At 43.8% G+C, this 18,207-nt stretch overlaps 1 protein-coding gene across 2 annotated transcripts in view; it reads left to right on the forward strand.

The window, feature by feature from the left end:
• The window catches only part of LOC147033366 (uncharacterized), a 35,024-nt gene extending 17,274 nt beyond the window's left edge, over positions 1-17,750 (forward strand). For both annotated transcript variants that reach the window (XM_085854422.1, XM_085854414.1), the window contains exon 4: positions 11,816-17,750. In XM_085854422.1, coding sequence (XP_085710548.1) covers positions 11,816-12,984 — 1,169 coding nt within the window. In that variant the 3' untranslated portion in view covers positions 12,985-17,750. The remainder of the gene's footprint in view (positions 1-11,815) is intronic.
• The last annotated feature ends 457 nt before the right edge of the window (positions 17,751-18,207 follow it).

Below are 18,207 nucleotides of genomic sequence, written 5' to 3' on the forward strand. Positions count from 1 at the left end.
CCATCTCTTCTGGATCTGATTTTGACCAATTTCCCTGAAAATATCTGCTGTTCTTCCTCCGCTCCACTCGGTTCATCTGACCACATGCTTGTCAAAATCGACATCTCTGGCTGTTATTAGCGTACCACCTCAGTACCACCAAGTCTGGCATTTCACTCAGGCTGACTGGCAGGGACTTCAAGCAGCCATCACACTTCTAGACTGGTCTCCCATCTCTACTTCTTCCGACATCAACTCGTCCTGGGAATTCTTTCATAGAAACAAGCTCTATCTCTCATAAACAGATTTATCCCATCTCGTCTTCAGTTGTCCTCCCCTTCATCCCACCAATGGTACATTGAAGCTTGTGGCGAGTGAGGTGGTTGAGTTGTCCTCTCTGTTCAGTTGTCCTGAAACAACTTGACTTCGCCTCATGGAAGGCGAATCCAACTGAAGGCAATCTCGGTTCCTTCCACAAAGCTTGTAGCAAGTGTGTGTCTTCCCTCAGGAGAGCCAGAAAACGTCTTTCTAATCTCAAGTCTGAACTCTCAAACCTCTCTTTCCTGCAAATCCTGGTAGTGTCGAGTTAAGTCTGTTTCTGGTGTATGCTCCCCCTCCATCCCCTCCCTGACCTCAAATGGCCAAACAGCTGACACTGCACGTGAAAAGGCTGAATGCCTAAACTCCACGTTTGCTTCGAAATCTTGTCTTCCAAACCCATCACTTTCTGTACCCACCTTACCCAGTCGCACCCAGCTGTTCCTGGACTCTGTGTCCTTTTTGTCTGACAAGGTGGAGAGCTTGCTGTCAAACCTCGACTCAGATTATGCAACCAGTCCAGACGGCATCAGCCCACGTGTCCTAAAAACCTGCTTTCCTGCTTGTTCTCACCCTCTCTCTCTGTTCTATTCACCCTCTCATTTTCCCAATGTCATCTGCCATCTGCTTGAAAATTTGCAAACATTACTGCTCTGCATAAAAAGGTGCAAAAACAGATCCCTGCAACTACAGACCAATCAGCCTTCTCCCCAATCATCAGCAAGGTTATGGAATTAATCATCGCTTCAGACATTAAATCCTTGCTCTTCTCCAATGGCCTGATTTCCAATCATGAATTTGGATTCAGACCAGATCACTCTACCCTGGATATGCTGCTTCTGCTCTTCCAACAATAGATGGAGATCCTCAATGCCAGACATGAAATCAGAGCCATCTCCCTCGACATATCGCTTGCTTTCGATACGGTCTGGCACCCTGCCCTGCTCACCAAACTCTCTTCCTATGGTATCCAAGGACATCTCCACTAATGGCTCACAACCTTCCTCTCCTGTCACAGCCAACGTGTGGCCCTTCATGGAGTTCTCTCATCCCCTCGTCCTGTCCAGGCTGGAGTTCCTCAAGGCAGTGTTCTGGGCCCTGTTTTCTTTCTGGTTCTCATCAATGATCTCTCTGACTCTGGAAAATCTTCATCTCTTTGCTGATGACTTCACCCTCTGCCATACCATCTGTCATTCCTCAGACCGGCAAGCAGCAGCCTCTTCACTCTTTGCAGATCTGGATAAAATTGCAAGCTGGTCCAACAGGTGGAACATGTCTTTCAATCCTGACAATTCTCACACTCTCACTATATCTCTCCGAAACGACTGTCTGGACCCCCCCCCTCCCAATCTACTTTCTCAACAATCCTCTTGAAGAAGTCCTTTCATTCAAGCTTCTGGGTCTCACTAACTGCCATGATCTTTCCTGGGAAAGCGACATTTCTATGCTGGCCTCCAAAGTCATTCCTTGGCACACCCGAGCTCCTGACGCCATACAAAGCTTTTGTCTGCAGCCTGATAGAGTATTGCTCTCCCCTCTGGGCTGGTGCTCCCACCTCTCTCCTTTCTCGGCTTCATGCTGTCGAAACCAAGACTTTTATTTCGGATCACTGGTATCTCCTGCGATGAAGCTGAGTCTTTGGAACTCTCACTGTCTCACCACAGGCAGATCGGTGGTCCTTCTGTCTTCTAGTCTTCTACCATCCTCTCTGGCCTTGCCCCCCCTGCTGTCTGAGATATGTACCCCCCCTCCCCCATATTTCCTCAGGGTGCTCAAGGTCCGCCAGCAACCCCCTTCTGGTAAAACTCCCAACATCAAGAATCCCTGCTCACCTTCTTTCTTTCATTCTTCTTTTTTCCCCACCTTTGGAACAAACTCCCACACTCTCTTCAATCCCACTCTTCCCTCCAGGTCTTCAAAACAGCTGTTCACCACCATCTCTTACCTTCTCCCATCCAAAACCACGATCTTTTCTACCCCCGCTTATTCGCCCCAAACCCACCTCCTTCAAATTCCCTGCTTTCCTTCCTGAAAATCCCTGTCGTGTCAGGACCTGAAAGTCCCTGTAGTGTCCATTTTGTTTACTCTGTGTACCCCACCCCATCCCTCTACATTCCACAGATCTCATGTCTCTGTTCTCCACTGTGTTTTTTCCTTCCCTCTCCCACCCCTCTTAAACTCAAAATTTGATATTGTGTCATTCCTGGTGGACCTTTATGCCATCTTTCAACTTTGCTTTAGGTGGGAAGTGTGGGGATTTGCGATGCCATGTCATCGACTTAGCTGTAGTTGACTTTATTTCTGTATGCATTGGTGGCAAACGACATGTTTGTTATAAGACACTAATATATGTTATCCATTTGATTGTGTTTGTATCGCAGATTGTTAAAATGTTTGTTAACAATCAGGGGAATGTTAATTTTATTCTGGGAGGGCACTTAATATGCTTGAGCTCTTTCCCTCCACGACTACTCATTCTCCACTTCCTTCCACCCAGTCAGCACCTATCCCTTGTTGGCCACCAATGAAGCTCTCAATTCAAATGTCAATGATCTCTGCATTCAGGTTACTACTGCTGCTCCGAACATCATACGCGTAACAGCAACCTTGCTGTCACACTGTATCTGATTCTGTGCCTCTCTGTTGAGAACTCCATTGTTCACTGTTTATTATATCTGCACTAGTCCCTCACAGCTCACTAGAATACCCCCTGGAAACACATTCCTCTCCGTGACCAACTAATGTTCATCTGTGAAGTCTTCTGTCCATCTGATAATGACGACTCCATGTTCACTTTTCTTTTTGCTTCATATAGTATCAACCAGTAATCACCTATCTTAACTCAGTCTTTCTCATTTGTGATGAATTAAACTGCCACCATGGCAGGTGCTTGGAGTTGGCTCTGCAATAACCAGCCAAAACCTTGTTACTGAGGCCTTATGAGACTCCATTGCAGTCTTATCTAGGCAAACTTATCTTATCTTATTATTAAGGCAAACTTATTGCAGTCTTATCCATTGCAAACTACCGAAAAGTCTTATCAACATCCCCATACCCCTCTACCTTCATAACTTCCAGGTACCTATCTAATTCTAATTTAAACTTGTCTACTTTTTCTGCTGCCACTACCTTTCCAGGGAGACCATTCCATGCATTAACTACTCTCTGAGTGAAAGTCCCCTACCTTACTACCGTCTTAACTCTCCTCTTCTTTACTCTCAGGCTATGGCTCCTGATCCTATCACTGTTGAATAATTCATCGACACTGACTTTATCTATACCTTTCATTATCTTCAAGATCTCTATCATATCTCCTCGTAACCACCTCCTTTCCAGTGAATAAAGCCCTGTCTCCTTCAACCGCTCCTCACAGCTGAGTCGAGCTACGCCCGGAATCAAGCTCGAAGCCCTTCGCTGAACCTTCTCTATGGCATCTGTCCTTCCGGAATTGTGGTGACCAAAACTGCACACAATATTCTAGATGTGGCCCTCACTAAATTACTATACAATGTTAACACCACCTCATTTGATTTATAATTGACCCCCCTCCGAATACAACCTAAAATCCTATTTGCTTTACCTGTGGCTGCCTGACACTGTGCTTCCTGCTTACCTCCCGTATCTATTACCACCCCCAGATCCTTCCCCTGTGTGACATGCTCCAAAATTACCCCTTGTATCCTGTAATCTCTATTTTCATTGTTCTTTCCCATCCCCAACACCTTACACTTGCTCAGGTTAAATTCCATCTGCCAGTCTTTTGCCCAATCTATACAAGTATCAACACTTTCCTGTATCTGATCACCACCCGCTCTGCTATCCACTTTACCTCCAAGCTTTGTGTCATCCGCAAATTTGGAAAGCTTACTCTTCACCCCATTATCCAAATCGTTGATGTAAATATTGAATAGTAATGGTCCGAGTACTGATCCCCACTACTTACATCCTCCCAGCAAGACATCCTCCCACTCACAGCCACTCTCTGCTTCCTACCACTAAGCTCGTTTGCAATCCAATTATCTACCTGACCAGCCACTCCACAAGCCTTAATTTTGGCTAACAACCTCCGATGTGGTACCTTATCAAATGCCTTCTTAAAGTCTAGATATACTATGTCCCACCGCCTTTCCATCATCCACCCAAATCAGACACTGTCTCATAGAACTCTAAAATATTTGTTAAACAGGAACTACTTTTGGTAAACCCATGCTGACTACCTTTAATTAGTTTGTATTTGTTTAAATGGTTCCTCATTCGGTCTTTAATTAATGTTTCCAACACCTTCCCCACAACTGAAGTCAAACTAACAGGTCCATAGTTTCCCAATTCTTCTCTGGATCCTTTCTTAAATAATGGAGTTACATTTGCTACTCTCCAATCCTCCGGTACCTGTCCTGACTCCAGTGAGCTATTGAAAACATCCGTTATCATTTCGCTTACCTGCTCAACCACCTCCACCTCCATCAATACTCTCGGGTGCATATTATCTAGCCCCGGAGCCTTATCTACTCCAAGACTACCTAGCGGTTCCTTTACTTCCTCCACTCTAAACAATGGATAATCCACCCCAATGCTTCACTGTTGATGTTGTGCACTGACTGTTATACCTCTTCCCATTCCACTTTCAAACAAACTGCCATTGATCATTCCCAAACAAGTCAAACTTGGACTCATCTGAAAAGAGCATCTTCTTCCAGGTTCGGTCATCACACCCTTTTATTTCCGCTGCCAATTTCAGCCCTTTCGATTGGTGGCCTCTCCATGTTCAAAGGTATTTTATCAGCTATACAGCCATTGAGACCACTTTCAATGATTGTATATCTCACTGTTCTTGAAGAAATGTTGACACCTGTACTTTCAGCTGGCTCGTTTGCAACATCTTCACTGGATCATCATATATCATGTAGAGCACGTACCCTGAGGTATGTAACATCGCTTTTGGAGAGTTTAGGGTTTTTCCTCGACCACTTCCATTGTCAACAGTACCAGTTTCACATACAGTGTCATCCTCGGTCTTGCATTCAGCTCCTGCTGAAACGCGAAGTTGTGCAGCTATCTGCCGTATGGAGCCGAGTTCACTGTCTAAGACTTTGATTTCTATAAGCCTATCACATGATCTTTCCTTCCCAGTAACCATAGTATTAACCACACAACGAGGATATCACCACCACTACTTTCATAGTCATTCTGCAGGTGTGGCACTTACTGAATGGCTGCACTCGAAGCCTGGTGTTGGCTTAAAGGTGAAGGTGGCTGGCTTAAGATCTTAGGGTCTTGAGTTGGAGGCCCTGTCAATTCGTTGAAATAACATCAGGTGGGTTGACTCAGCCTGTTATCCTTCTGAGGTCGGCAAAATGAGTACCAGCTTACTGGTAACAGGGGCATTGCATCAGCGGCAAAGCCGCACATTCAGAAATGTTGCAACACACCAGTGTACCATATCAACCCATGACTGTACGATGAAGCATTGAATTCATACACGTGAGATGTGATTCTGTCATGTTATTTACACACACACACACACACACACACACACACACACACACACACACACACACACACACACACACACACACACACACACACACACACACACACACACACACACACACACACACACACACACACACACACACACACGCACACACACCTCTTCAGAGTCCTGTGGAAAGATGAAAACTGAACTTCAAACTACAAAGTCCTTGGATGTACAAGGTAACAAAAGTCGCATTGTCTTGCTCTCTTTTTTTAGGTTATTTCTAACGAGATGACCTAATAAAACCAGTCTCTGTCCGTACGTACGTATGTCCCCATTTTGTTCTTGATATTTGGGATGTGGGTAGATGTCGATGAGGGATGCACGACGGTCTGACCTTTGACCCGCTTGAAGGTCAAGGTCAACGTCAAGGTCACTCCAAAGTTGCGAAATCGTCCATTTTCAAAATCTATCTCCTCCGCCGTTTATGATCCGATCTTCGAAATTCCTTCGGATACTGATAATATGGAACAATATCTAAATTTTGTCAGGCCGGTTTTTTGAAATTCGTCCTGGTTATTGAGTCACGTGTCTTCAAAGTTGGAAAAATCGTTGGAAAAATATCCCACCATTTATGACTCAGAAATGCGGTTTGATTTCTGAGGTCCGGTTTCTATCCTTTTGAAGACACATTGATCATAAATGTTCCAAATCAACCATTTTCAAAATCTATCTCTGGATAACTCAGAAATGTAGTTTGATTTCTGAGGTTTTCTATCCTTTTTACTCCCGGGCTTTCGTCTGTACGTTGAACCGAAAGACAAGACTACATCGAAGCCATTCTAAGCCGATCAGAGATCCACATCTACAGAGCTTCAGAGATGACCGTCACCCCCAATCGGGGTCTTTTTATATTGTAGCATTTTGGGTTTTTTTCATGCTTTGCTTTACAAAGAAATAAAATTTTGTGAGTTATTAAGGAAATATGACAACTTTAATATTGAATAAAATGATCACGTAAAGACTTCAGTAAAAAGTGTCTCATGTTCGTAACGGTTTCACCTTCTCAGCCATTGGTCAAAAATCGTTCTCGGATTTTACTTTACTCTTATAACCTCTTTCATGAAGATTGTTTGCCAACCAGCTATGCGTTCTCCACATTACATATGCGACTGCCATTACGTATCATTCCTAATCGCTGCCAAATGAAATCTTCAATTAACCAATGTGAACAATCCATCCATACATTGGGACCATACTCTGTACAGAGCGTCGATGCTGCTGAAGCAGTCTCCTGGGCTATTGAGCACAATCCTGGACAGGTCACCACTCCAACGCAGAATACTCGAATGACTCGATCATCCCAGCAAGCTGGTACTCATTTTGCCGACCTCAGAATGACAGGCTGAGTCAACCCCACCTGGTATTAATTCAACGGCTGAGTAGGATTTGAACTCAGGACCCAATGATCCCAAGCCTGCCACCCTAACCATTAAGCCAACACAAATATACCTATTTTTGAAAGCCATACCATCTCAAAATGATGGCTCATACATACTCAATAAATTTTCACGAAGAATAGGGATGCTCCTCTTAACCAGTCAGCACTGAATGAACCACAGGTTTTGAAGAAACAGAAATAAAGAAGAGTCCTAAAAATGTCCAGTCTCTGGCATAGGGTGGCGAATCACCCGCTTCATCATCCTCATCGTCATCATCTACAAGGTTCCTTGTGTTTTCACAGTACAGTGGCAACCAACAAGCTTGACGAGAACTTTTGTCACTGGAGCTTTGTCTATCATCTTGGGCTGTAAGCCTTGTGTTGGCTTTGGGTTGTGAGTTCAAGCCCCTGTCAGCCGTTGAATTAACACCAGGTGGGTTAACTTAGCCTGTCATCCTTCTGAGGTCGGCAAAATGAGTACCAGCATGCTGGTAACAGGGGGCATTGCATCAGGGCACTGCCGTGACCACCCCCAGAAAATTATGCAGCCAAGCAGCAACGGGCTGCATACGAATAAATAAAATCTTGGGCTGAATCATAGCTTGCGCATCGTCTGATATTTCCCACCCACTGCTTATAGGATCTGGTACATTTTGCTTTGCCAGAAGAGCTTGCCTCCACACAAGTGTCTGAGAGCCCATTTAATATGAAGAGCCAGGCTGTCTGATGTAGGTGTAAGCCATTCATCTATCTTTGGGCAAAACAACCTGAACCGGACTGTGTCACATGTAGTGCCGGCCTTCTGGACATGGGTATCAAGACTGCATACAAAACTTTTTGCAATCTGCGTTTGTCAACTTGTTCATAGCTGGTTTCTGTCCAAGTTTTGCCAGTCCTTTCTGGTGTTCTGGACTGCTGTTCAGGATGCCAAAAGCTGTTGAGTGTGTATTAAAGGCATCACCAAAATACGTTACATAATTTGTGAACGGCCCCTGACAGGTTTCTTTGAAGTTGGTGAAAGCAACTTGTTAGTGGAGTGGAAGCATTGCATGTTCTGCTGTTTTGATGGGGGAATGCCCGTTTGCTTTTATGAGCAGGAGGTGGGTAAAAGTAAAGATGGGACAACTTTGGAAGGGGGAGAGGGGTTTGAGGACTTTAGGTGGGAGGGGGACATGGGGGGTTTGAAGGCTTGAGTGCAGGGAGGGGATCGATGCCTTAGGGTTGGGAGAGGTAGGCGATGGAGAACTTGTGGGTTGGAAAGGGGGGAGGGGGGGAAGGAGGACAGCAAAGATTGGACAGAGTCTGCAGGGGAAGGTTTTTTTTGGTGAGGAGTTGTCAGAATTGTATGTGTGAGTTTACTTGCAGTAAAAATTTAATTGTGTGTGTGTGTGTGTGTCGCCGGGGCAGTGGGGGGGAGGGTGAGGGGGGTAACACAATCACCCTCCTCATAATGTGCTGATAAATCACAAGTTACAAAACTCAAAAGTAGAAGTCAGACAATAATTATTGCAGTTTCTAATGTGTCGACCTTTTCGTCGTCATACATGTATCGTAATGCATCGCGCACAGTGTTTCTCCAGCCTTAAACATTAGTGCCCTCCATGCCTGCCTTCCTGGCCCGCACCAGCCCGGCGGAGTACGTGTTCACAAATAACAGGCATTACAATGTGGAATTGTTGCTGTCAAACGATGCACCATGTTCATAGAGACTAAACATAATTTCATAGTTTTCTCCATTTCTGGAGATTATCTATCTGCTTGGCACATAGAAACTACACATATATTACTATTGGCACTGCTTATGGCTGTACGTATGTCTGATACCCCTGTACCTGTATGTATGTCTGATAAAGGTGTACCTGTACGTATGTCTGATCCGGCTGTACATGTACGTATGTCTGATACCTAGCATATAAAGTTACTGATTGATTACTAAAGTGGTGGTCATCATGGCCGATGCTCAACATAAATGACAATTTTTTTTTAAAAGACTCTACTTACCATCAGTTTCGCACGCTTTTCCCCAGCTATTCTGTCCATTTTCTTCTTCTCCATAAGATTAGAATGATCTCTAATCTCTGTGGGGATCGCGTCGGCTTTCAATCGTTTCAATTTACTCATCCATCCCAAACCGGGAATACAGGCCGGTGTCATACAAATCATCTTCTAAATGGGTGCTGCAAATTCCACTTCAACCAGTTGGGCCGTGCCACGTTCCTCTGGTCAATTTTACCTTGGCTGTCCAAATTTTCCTTACAGCTGGATCTTTTGGGAAAACATGTAGACTCACAGCATCTTCGGTTGTATTGTTACAACAACCAGCAACAATGCATCGCAATGGCATTCTCAGTACTTTTTCAGAGTTCAGAGCATATGCACATCACATGTAAACATCGGTCCTGCAGCAAAAGTATCCTCGAGATATCGTGGCGGGTCACGTGATATGTAATGTAAACACATTGCCGTTTTTTTTAGGAGCAGGGCCAATAGAGAGTACCACAACACCAAAAAACATTTAAATCTTCATTTCAAGATATTTATTCAACAAGCTCGAATAAGCTAAGATCCTCGTCCTCTTAATGATGACGTCATAAAAACGAACATGACGTCATTGTGATGTATCAAGTTTGTGATAAATTATATCTGTGCGAATAATGCCCGGCTTGATTCCCGCAAACAAAATTCAAACAGCTTGCCTAGTTTCAGAGATAATGGTATAGGCGATTTCCATAAGCGGCGATATTATGACGTCAACTTTTTTTCTCGGAAGAATTTCCAAAATCGGAGATGGTTACTGCTGGCGCGTGAGCTTTCTGCATATACATGGCACGTTTCACGAAGATCCGATGAAAACTCTGGGTTGTGAAACAAAAAATGTCAAAAAAATAGGAATGACGTCATAAAAATTGATATGACGTCATAGTGATGTATCATATGTGCGGTAATTCATCTCTGCTAATGCCTCGTTCGATTCCTGCGAACAGAATTCAAAAAGCTTGCCTTTTTTTCGGAGATAATGGTATAGGCGATTTCCATTAGCGGCGATATTATGACGTCAACTTTTTTTTCTCGGAAGAATTTCCAAAATCGGAGATGGTTACTGCCTGCGCGTGGGCTTTCTGCATATACATGGCACGTTTCACGAAGATCCGATGAAAACTCTGGGTTGTGAAACAAAAAATGTCAAAAAATAGGAATGAAGTCATGAAAATTGATATGACGTCATAGTGATGTATCATATGTGCGGTAATTCATCTCTGCTAATGCCTCGTTCGATTCCCGCAAACATAATTCAAAAAGCTTGCCTAGTTTCGGAGATAATTTTTTCGGCGATTTCCATCAGCGGAGATATTTTGACGTCATAACTTTTTTTTCTGAGAGGAATTTTCAAAATCGGAGATGGTTACTCTCTGCGCAGGGTACTTTTACATATATTTGCCAAGTTTCAGGAAGTTTCGATGAAAACTGTCGGCTGTGAAACAAATGAAACAAAAAACAAAAATAGGAATGATGTCATAAAAATTGATATGATGTCATAGTGATGTATCATATGTGCGGTAATTCATCTCTGCCAATGCCCCGTTCGATTCCCACAAACAGAATTCAAAAAGCTTGCCTAGTTTCGGAGATAATTTTTTCGGCGATTTCCATCAGCGGAGATATTTTGACGTCATAACTTTTTTTTTTTTATCGGAGAAATTTTCAAAATCAGAGATGGTTACTCTCTGCGCAGGGTATTTTTACATATATTTGCCAAGTTTCAGGAAGTTTCGATGAAAACTGTCGGCTGTGAAGCAAATGAAACAAAAAACAAAAAATGTCAAAAAATAGGAATGACGTCATAAAAATTGATATGACGTCATAGTGATGTATCATATGTGTGGTAATTCATCTCTGCCAATGCCCCGTTCGATTTCTGCGAACAGAATTTAAAAAGCTTGCCGAGTTTCGGAGATAATTTTTTAGGCGATTTCCATTAGCGGAGATATTTTGACGTCATAACTTTTTTTTCTGAGAGTAATTTTCAAAATCAGAGATGGTAAACTGTCTGCGCAGGGTATTTTTACATATATACGCCAAGTTTCAGGAAGTTTCGATGAAAACTGTAGGCTGTGAAACAAAAAAGTCCACAAGAACAATAACGTGAGTAAGAATTAGAGATCCTCCACGACGATCTAAAAAAATCAAGGAACGATTAAGTGTTAAGTGGAGCCATATTTATTCGTTAAACCAAACATGATTTTCTGATTCTGTGGATGGACATTTAAGCTATATTGGAGTTTAAACTTTAACAATCACATATTAACTCCACTAATGATATCGCTAATGACTTGCTGTCCAATGAATAGACGTGCAGAAACATTTGGGTTTGTCACCTCTTCAATTTTAAAATTCTCAGTACATGTTAAGTATCGATTTCACTGCTTTCCATTAAGGAGTATAAAATCAGCGTGATGTTTGAAACTTACGAGGTCTCTGTATTGAACCCAGAAAGTCAATGTTGATCGCTTTGTCAAGATTGTCAAAATAGTTTATTTCGTGAAATCTGCTTTTAAAAATGTTTTTTTGCTGTTTTTGTGGTTTGATTTTTTTTTTTGCAGAAAGACAAGAAGAGCTTGAAACGATTTCCTCCACCAAGAGTAGCACGGGGTCAAGCGAGCAAGAGCGCGATTCCATTCGGACCTGTGACATTTCAAACAACAAAGGCGGTTTCATTCGTGTTGACGTGCGTTCATGCAAGTGCACAATTTGTGGAAAGTTATTTGCTCAGTCATCATCTCGTACGCGCCACTTGAGAATCCACAGCGGTGAACGACCGTACAAGTGTTCAGTATGTGGAAAAGATTTTATTCAGCCATCGCACTACAACAATCATTTGAGGATACATAACGCTGAGCGCCAGTATAAATGTTCCAAATGTGGAAAAAGTTTCATTAAGCCAGCGCTCTATCGCACACATCTGATGGTTCATTATGACGAGCTTCCATACAAGTGTTCGGTGTGCGGAAAAGCATTTGCTTGGTCGTCACACTATCGCACTCATTTTAGGATTCATAATGGTGAGCGCCCTTATAAGTGCACTACTTGTGGGAAAGGTTTCATCCAGTCATCACACTATCGCACTCATTTGAAGACGCATAACGGTGAACGTCCATACAAGTGTTCAACATGTGGGAAAGGTTTTATTCAGTCATCGAATTATCGCAATCATTTGAGGATTCATAATGAGGAGGTTCCCTACAAGTGTGGGGTGTGCGGAAAAGCCTTTACTCGCTCACCAACCTATCGCATCCATTTGAGGATTCATAATGGTGAGCGCCCTTATGAGTGCACCGTTTGTGGTGAGGCATTCATCAGCTCATCAGACCTTCGGCAACACAGGGGCGTCCATCGTGAACATCCGTACAGGTGCAGGATATGTGGGAAAGGATTTCCTTGGTCGTCGTCCTTTCGAGATCACATGAGGATTCATAGTTGTGAGCGTCCTTATGAATGCACAACTTGTGGAAAGGCTTTCAGGCAGTCCTCAAATTATTACGTGCACTTGAAAATACATCGGAAAGAACGTCCTTATAAATGCACCGTTTGTGGCAAAGGTTTCCGTCAGTGTTCCGGACGTCACCATCACATGAGGACACACAGCGATGAACGCTCGTACAAATGCCCCAAGTGTGTGAAAGTGTTTCGTACATGGTCGATGTGCAAGAAACATATAAAGACCCATTTCCTACTCAACAACACCCAGGTTGCTTTCGACAAAGGACTGTGAAGCCTGTGCTCATGACCACCTGCACAGAGCAACCACCTGTTCATAGTACGCTGACCTTTTACTCAGCGGCGACCCGTGTAACATGACCAGTGACCACAAATATCGGTCCCACAATCTGAACATTACCTTTGACGAGCGACCACCCAGGAAACGCGTAACGTTTTCAAACCAGTGATAAATCACTGAAAGGATCCTGTTGCTTTGCAGTAATTTGCGGTGTGAGCAACGTGTGTATTGAAGGCATCACCAAAATTTAATGGAACCCATTTTTCTGGTTTGAATAAGCCCGTAATGCAAAACTATGATGATGGTTTGTCAATTTGGAATCAAAAATATAAATGGCATCATAACCAAGCGACGTAAAATGATTGTAAAATAATTTTGACCGATGATGCCAGAGTCACATGACCCGATTCCGAAGTCCGAATGTTGTGTGTACGTTTTTGAGTTCCTGTAAGCTGGGATTTTTTGTTCCCCCATAAGAACGAGGCTCATGAAAGAGCAAGCTTAAATTGGCATTGGGGTGGTGGGGTAACCTTTTGGCATGACTGGCAAGGGAATAAACAAACAGGAAAGGAAAAGAGAGAGAAGAGGAGGAAAGACTGTAAAGACTGTAATGAGCAAGTAAGTGGGTTGGGTTAGGAAGGGTAAATGGGGGTAATAAAGATCACGGGTCATGATGGGGAATGCCACGAGGCATTGCTTACTTGAAGTCCTGGAGCGAAGATTGAGACCAAACAGCTTCTGGAAGGCGGTTCCGTAGACAGGAGAAGCTAACAATAAAAATAGTTTAGGCGGTTGAGTAGTTTTGCCTGATTGAATGATGATGATGATGATGATTCAAGGTCAGGATACGAACCGCAGGCACCAACGGTAAACAGATAGAAAAATTGGTTTCTGGTGAATTTTGTTGGTATATTTAATAAATGCATTACACAGACACCGCATCAATGCAAAGTAACGACACCACATTAAATCTGTTTTGTTTGGTCCCTTTGTTAGATTAGATGTACACATCCCTCGAGTCTGGCATTTCACTCAGACTGACTGGCAGGGTCTCCAAGCAGCCATCAAATTTCTAGACTGGTCTCCCATCGGTATTTTCTCCAACATCAACTCATCCTGGGAATTCTTTCAAATAAACTTGCTCTTCCTCATGCACAGATTTATCCCCTCTCGTCTTCGTTTGCCTACCCTTCCTCCTGCCCATGGTTTACTGAAGCTTGTGGTGAGGAAGTTGTCCTGAAACAACTTGCCTTTGCCTCAAGGAAAGCAAACCCAACTGAGGGTAATCTCAGTTCCCTCCATAAAGCTCGGAACAAGTGTGTATTTCACCATCAGGAGAGCCAGAAAACAACATCTTTCTCATCTCAAGTCTGAACTCTCAAACCTCTCTCCCTCCTGCAAATCCTGGTGGTCTAATCAAATCTGTTTCTGGTGTATGTTCTCCCTCCATCCCCTCCATTACCTGAAATGGCCGCACTGCTGAGACTGCACGTGAAAAGGCTGAATGCCTAAACTTGGTGTTTGCAGCTAAATCTTGTGTCCAAAACCCATCGCTTTCTCTATCCACCTTACCCAGTCGCACCCAGCTGTCCCTCGACTCGGTGTTCTTTTCTCCTGACAAGGTGGAGAGCTTGCTGTCAAACCTCGACTCAGATTCTGCAACCAGTCCAGACAGCATCAGCCCACGTGTCCTCAAAGCCTGCTCTTCTGCTCTTGCTCACCCTCTCTCTGTTCTATTCGCCCTCTCATTTGCTTAAGGTCATCTGCAATCTGCTTGGAAATCAAATATTACCGCTCTTTATAAAAAAGGTGCAAAAACAGATCCCTGCAACTACAGACCAATCAGCCTTCTTCCATTCATCAACAAGGTTATGGAATCCATCATAGCTTCAGACATTAAATCCTTCCTCTTCTCAAATGGCTTGATTTCCGTTCATTAATTTGGTTTCAGACCAGGTCACTCTGTCCTAGATATGCTGCTTCTCCTCTCCCAACAATGGATGGAGGTACTCAACGCCGGACTTGAAATCAGAGCCATCTCCCTTGACATATCACGTGCTTTTGACATGGTCTGGCACCCTGCCCTGCTCACCAACACTCTCTTCCTATGGTATCCAAGCATCTCCGCTCATGGCTCGCAGACTTCCTCTCCTGTCGCAGCTGACATGTGGCCCTGAATGGAGTTCTTTCGTCCCCTCTTCCTATCCTTGCTGGAGTTCCTCAAGGTAGCGTTCTGGGCCCTGTTCTTTTCCTGGTTTTCATCAATGATCTCTCTGACTCTGGAAAATCCTCTTTATCTCTTTGCTGATGACTCCATCCTCTGCCGTACCATCTGTCATCCCATTGACCGGCAAGCAGCAGCTTCTTCGCTCTCTGCAGATCTGGATAAAATCACAAACTGGTCAAATACGTAGAACATGTGTTTCAATCCTGACAAATCGCACACTCTCACGATGTCTCTCCGAAAAGACCGTTTGGAACCCCCAATCTACTTTCTCAACAATCCTCTGGAGGAAGTCCTTCGCTGACTGGGAATCCTCCATCGTGCAAAGTCCTTCCTCGGCCCATATGAGCCCCTGACCACATACAATGCTTTCGTCCGCAGCCTGATGGAGTACTGCTCTCCCCTCTGGGCTGATGCTCCTGCCTCTCACCTTTCTCAGCTTCACACTGTGGAAACCCAGGCATTTTGGATCATTGGTATCTTCCGCGATGAGGCTGAGTCTTTGGGCCTCTCACTCTCTCACCACAGGCAGGTCAGTGGTCTTTCTGTCTTCTCCCATCTCCTCTCCGGTCTTTCCCCCCTGCTCTGTCTGCGATATGTTCCCCCCCCCCATATTTCCGCAGGGTGCTCGAGGTCCGCCAGCAACGCCCGTCTGGTGAAACTACCAAAATCTCACCCAACCCAAATACCAAAAATACCAAAATCCCAAACCAAACTCCTTCAAATTCCCTGATTTCCATCCTGAAAGTCCCTGTCGTGTCCATCTTGTATACCTCATGTTCCCCGCCCCATCCCTCTCCCTTCCACATATCCCATGTCTCTGTTCCCCACTGTTTTGTCCTTCCCTCTCCCACCCCTCTTGTCTCCTGCCCCCTTGCTGTGCGTTGTGTGTTAGCTCTCATATGAGCCTCGACAATGTATACAAAAAAAACATCTTTAACCAAATGGCAACATCTATCAACGTGAGTATAAACATTGCACATTGGTGGAACACTAATTTTGGCACTAGTCAGTCATCCAGCGATTAAAACCCATATAACATTTACATTTGTCACATTTTACGTTGAACTGTCTTTACAGCTCGCACCAAGCTCCACCAAACATAATAAAACTAGAAAGCACCTCAAAATGCAAAGCCTGTGCATGTCAGTTTTATACTCAAACTAAACTTGTCGCAAACATCAGCGAAAAAGAACAAAACAAGTGTAATGCATTAATCAGTGGTCTCCTTATTCTCATAATAAAGGTTTGTTGAATTATGGTTTTAAAAAGTTTTATGCCCTGGGCAGACAGGCACACACGCAATTATATCCATCCATCCATCCATTGGGACCAGAGTCTGTGCAGAGTGTCAGGTCAGGTCAGGTATGGGAGCATGTGCCAGAACAGCGCGTCGCTGCGTCCACTTTCCGCCGGTACTCCAGGGGCCTCCGTCTGGCCATCCCTCAGGCAGATGCCAGGCCCATCCCCATCTCCTTGAGATGATGGTCAACCTGCTGCAACCACGAGGCACGTGGTCGGCCCACTGGCCTCCTCCACTCATGAGACTCCCTCGCTGAGAGAATCTGGTGAGCAGGATCAGCGTCAGGAAAACGAACCACATGTCCATACAGCCGCAACTGACGCTCACGGACTATGCAGATAACAAATCTCATCCAAGTCTCTCTCAGCAGAGTGTTGGTGCTGCTAAAGCAGTCTCCTTGGCTATTGGGCACAATCCTGGACATGTGGACACTCCGACACAGGATAGCAGCAAGCTGGTACTCATTTTGCTGACCTCAGAATGATGACAGGTTGAGTCAACCCCACCTGGAATTATTTCAACAGCCAAGCAGGATTTGAACTCAGGACCCGAGGATCCCAAACCCACCACTGTCGCCATTATATGAGTCTGATCCCCATTGGACAACAGCGAGTGCTCGTCACACCTCTCCTGTTTCAATTTTCCCGCCGGTCACATCACGTGCCTTCTGGTTGAATGGTTTGCGTTAGCAGGAACAATTGTTTGGGTGGCAGACGGATAGTTGTTCTGTTCGGTTTATGCGGTTTTACCGTGTGTGACATAATCCGCGGCGATGCTCACCATAACAGTCAGGAGGTGCGTCTCATGCACAAAGGACAAATGTGGTCATCATTGGTTAGATATTTATCGGTATACCATCCTGATGAGGGCAAATGAGCCCGAAATCCGTATCGGTGGTGCTGTTTGATGTTTAACTGTTGATGATGATGACCATATAATCTTTGTATTCTTGACAGAATCACCGGGCCGAAGCCTCTGTGTTGGAGGCGACGCTTTGGTGTGGAAAGTTGTCCAATGGGGATCAGCAGAGTGCTCATCACACTTCTCATGTTTTGATTTCCCTGCTGGTCACATCATGTTCCTTCTGGTTGAATGGTTTGCATTAGCAGGAACAATTGTCTGGGTGGCAGACAGATGGTTGTTCTGTGCACATTATGCGGTTTTACCATGTGAGACATAATCTGCGGTGATGCTCATCATAGCAGTCAGGAGGTGCGTTGGTGTATATACAAACATACATTTATATATATATATATATATATATATATATATATATATATATATATATATATATATATATACATATATATATATATTTATATATATATTTATATATATATATATATATGTATATATATATATATATATATATATATATATGTATATATATATATATATATATACATATATATACATATATATATACATATATATACATATATATACATACATACATACATACATACATACATACATACATACATACATACATACATATATCTTTTCTTCTTTCGGCTGCTCCCGTTCGGGGTCGCCACAGCGGATCATACGTATGATCCGCATAGTGATTTGGCACAGTTTTTATGCCGGATGCCCTTCCTGACGCAACCCTGGTCGCCTCTTACGACACAGGGATAATATATATATATATATATATATATATATATATATATATATATATATATATATA

Source organism: Eptatretus burgeri, chromosome 2 (assembly GCF_056783735.1).
Source record: "Eptatretus burgeri isolate ZD-2024b chromosome 2, Ebu_testis_v1, whole genome shotgun sequence".
NCBI lineage: Eukaryota > Metazoa > Chordata > Myxini > Myxiniformes > Myxinidae > Eptatretus > Eptatretus burgeri.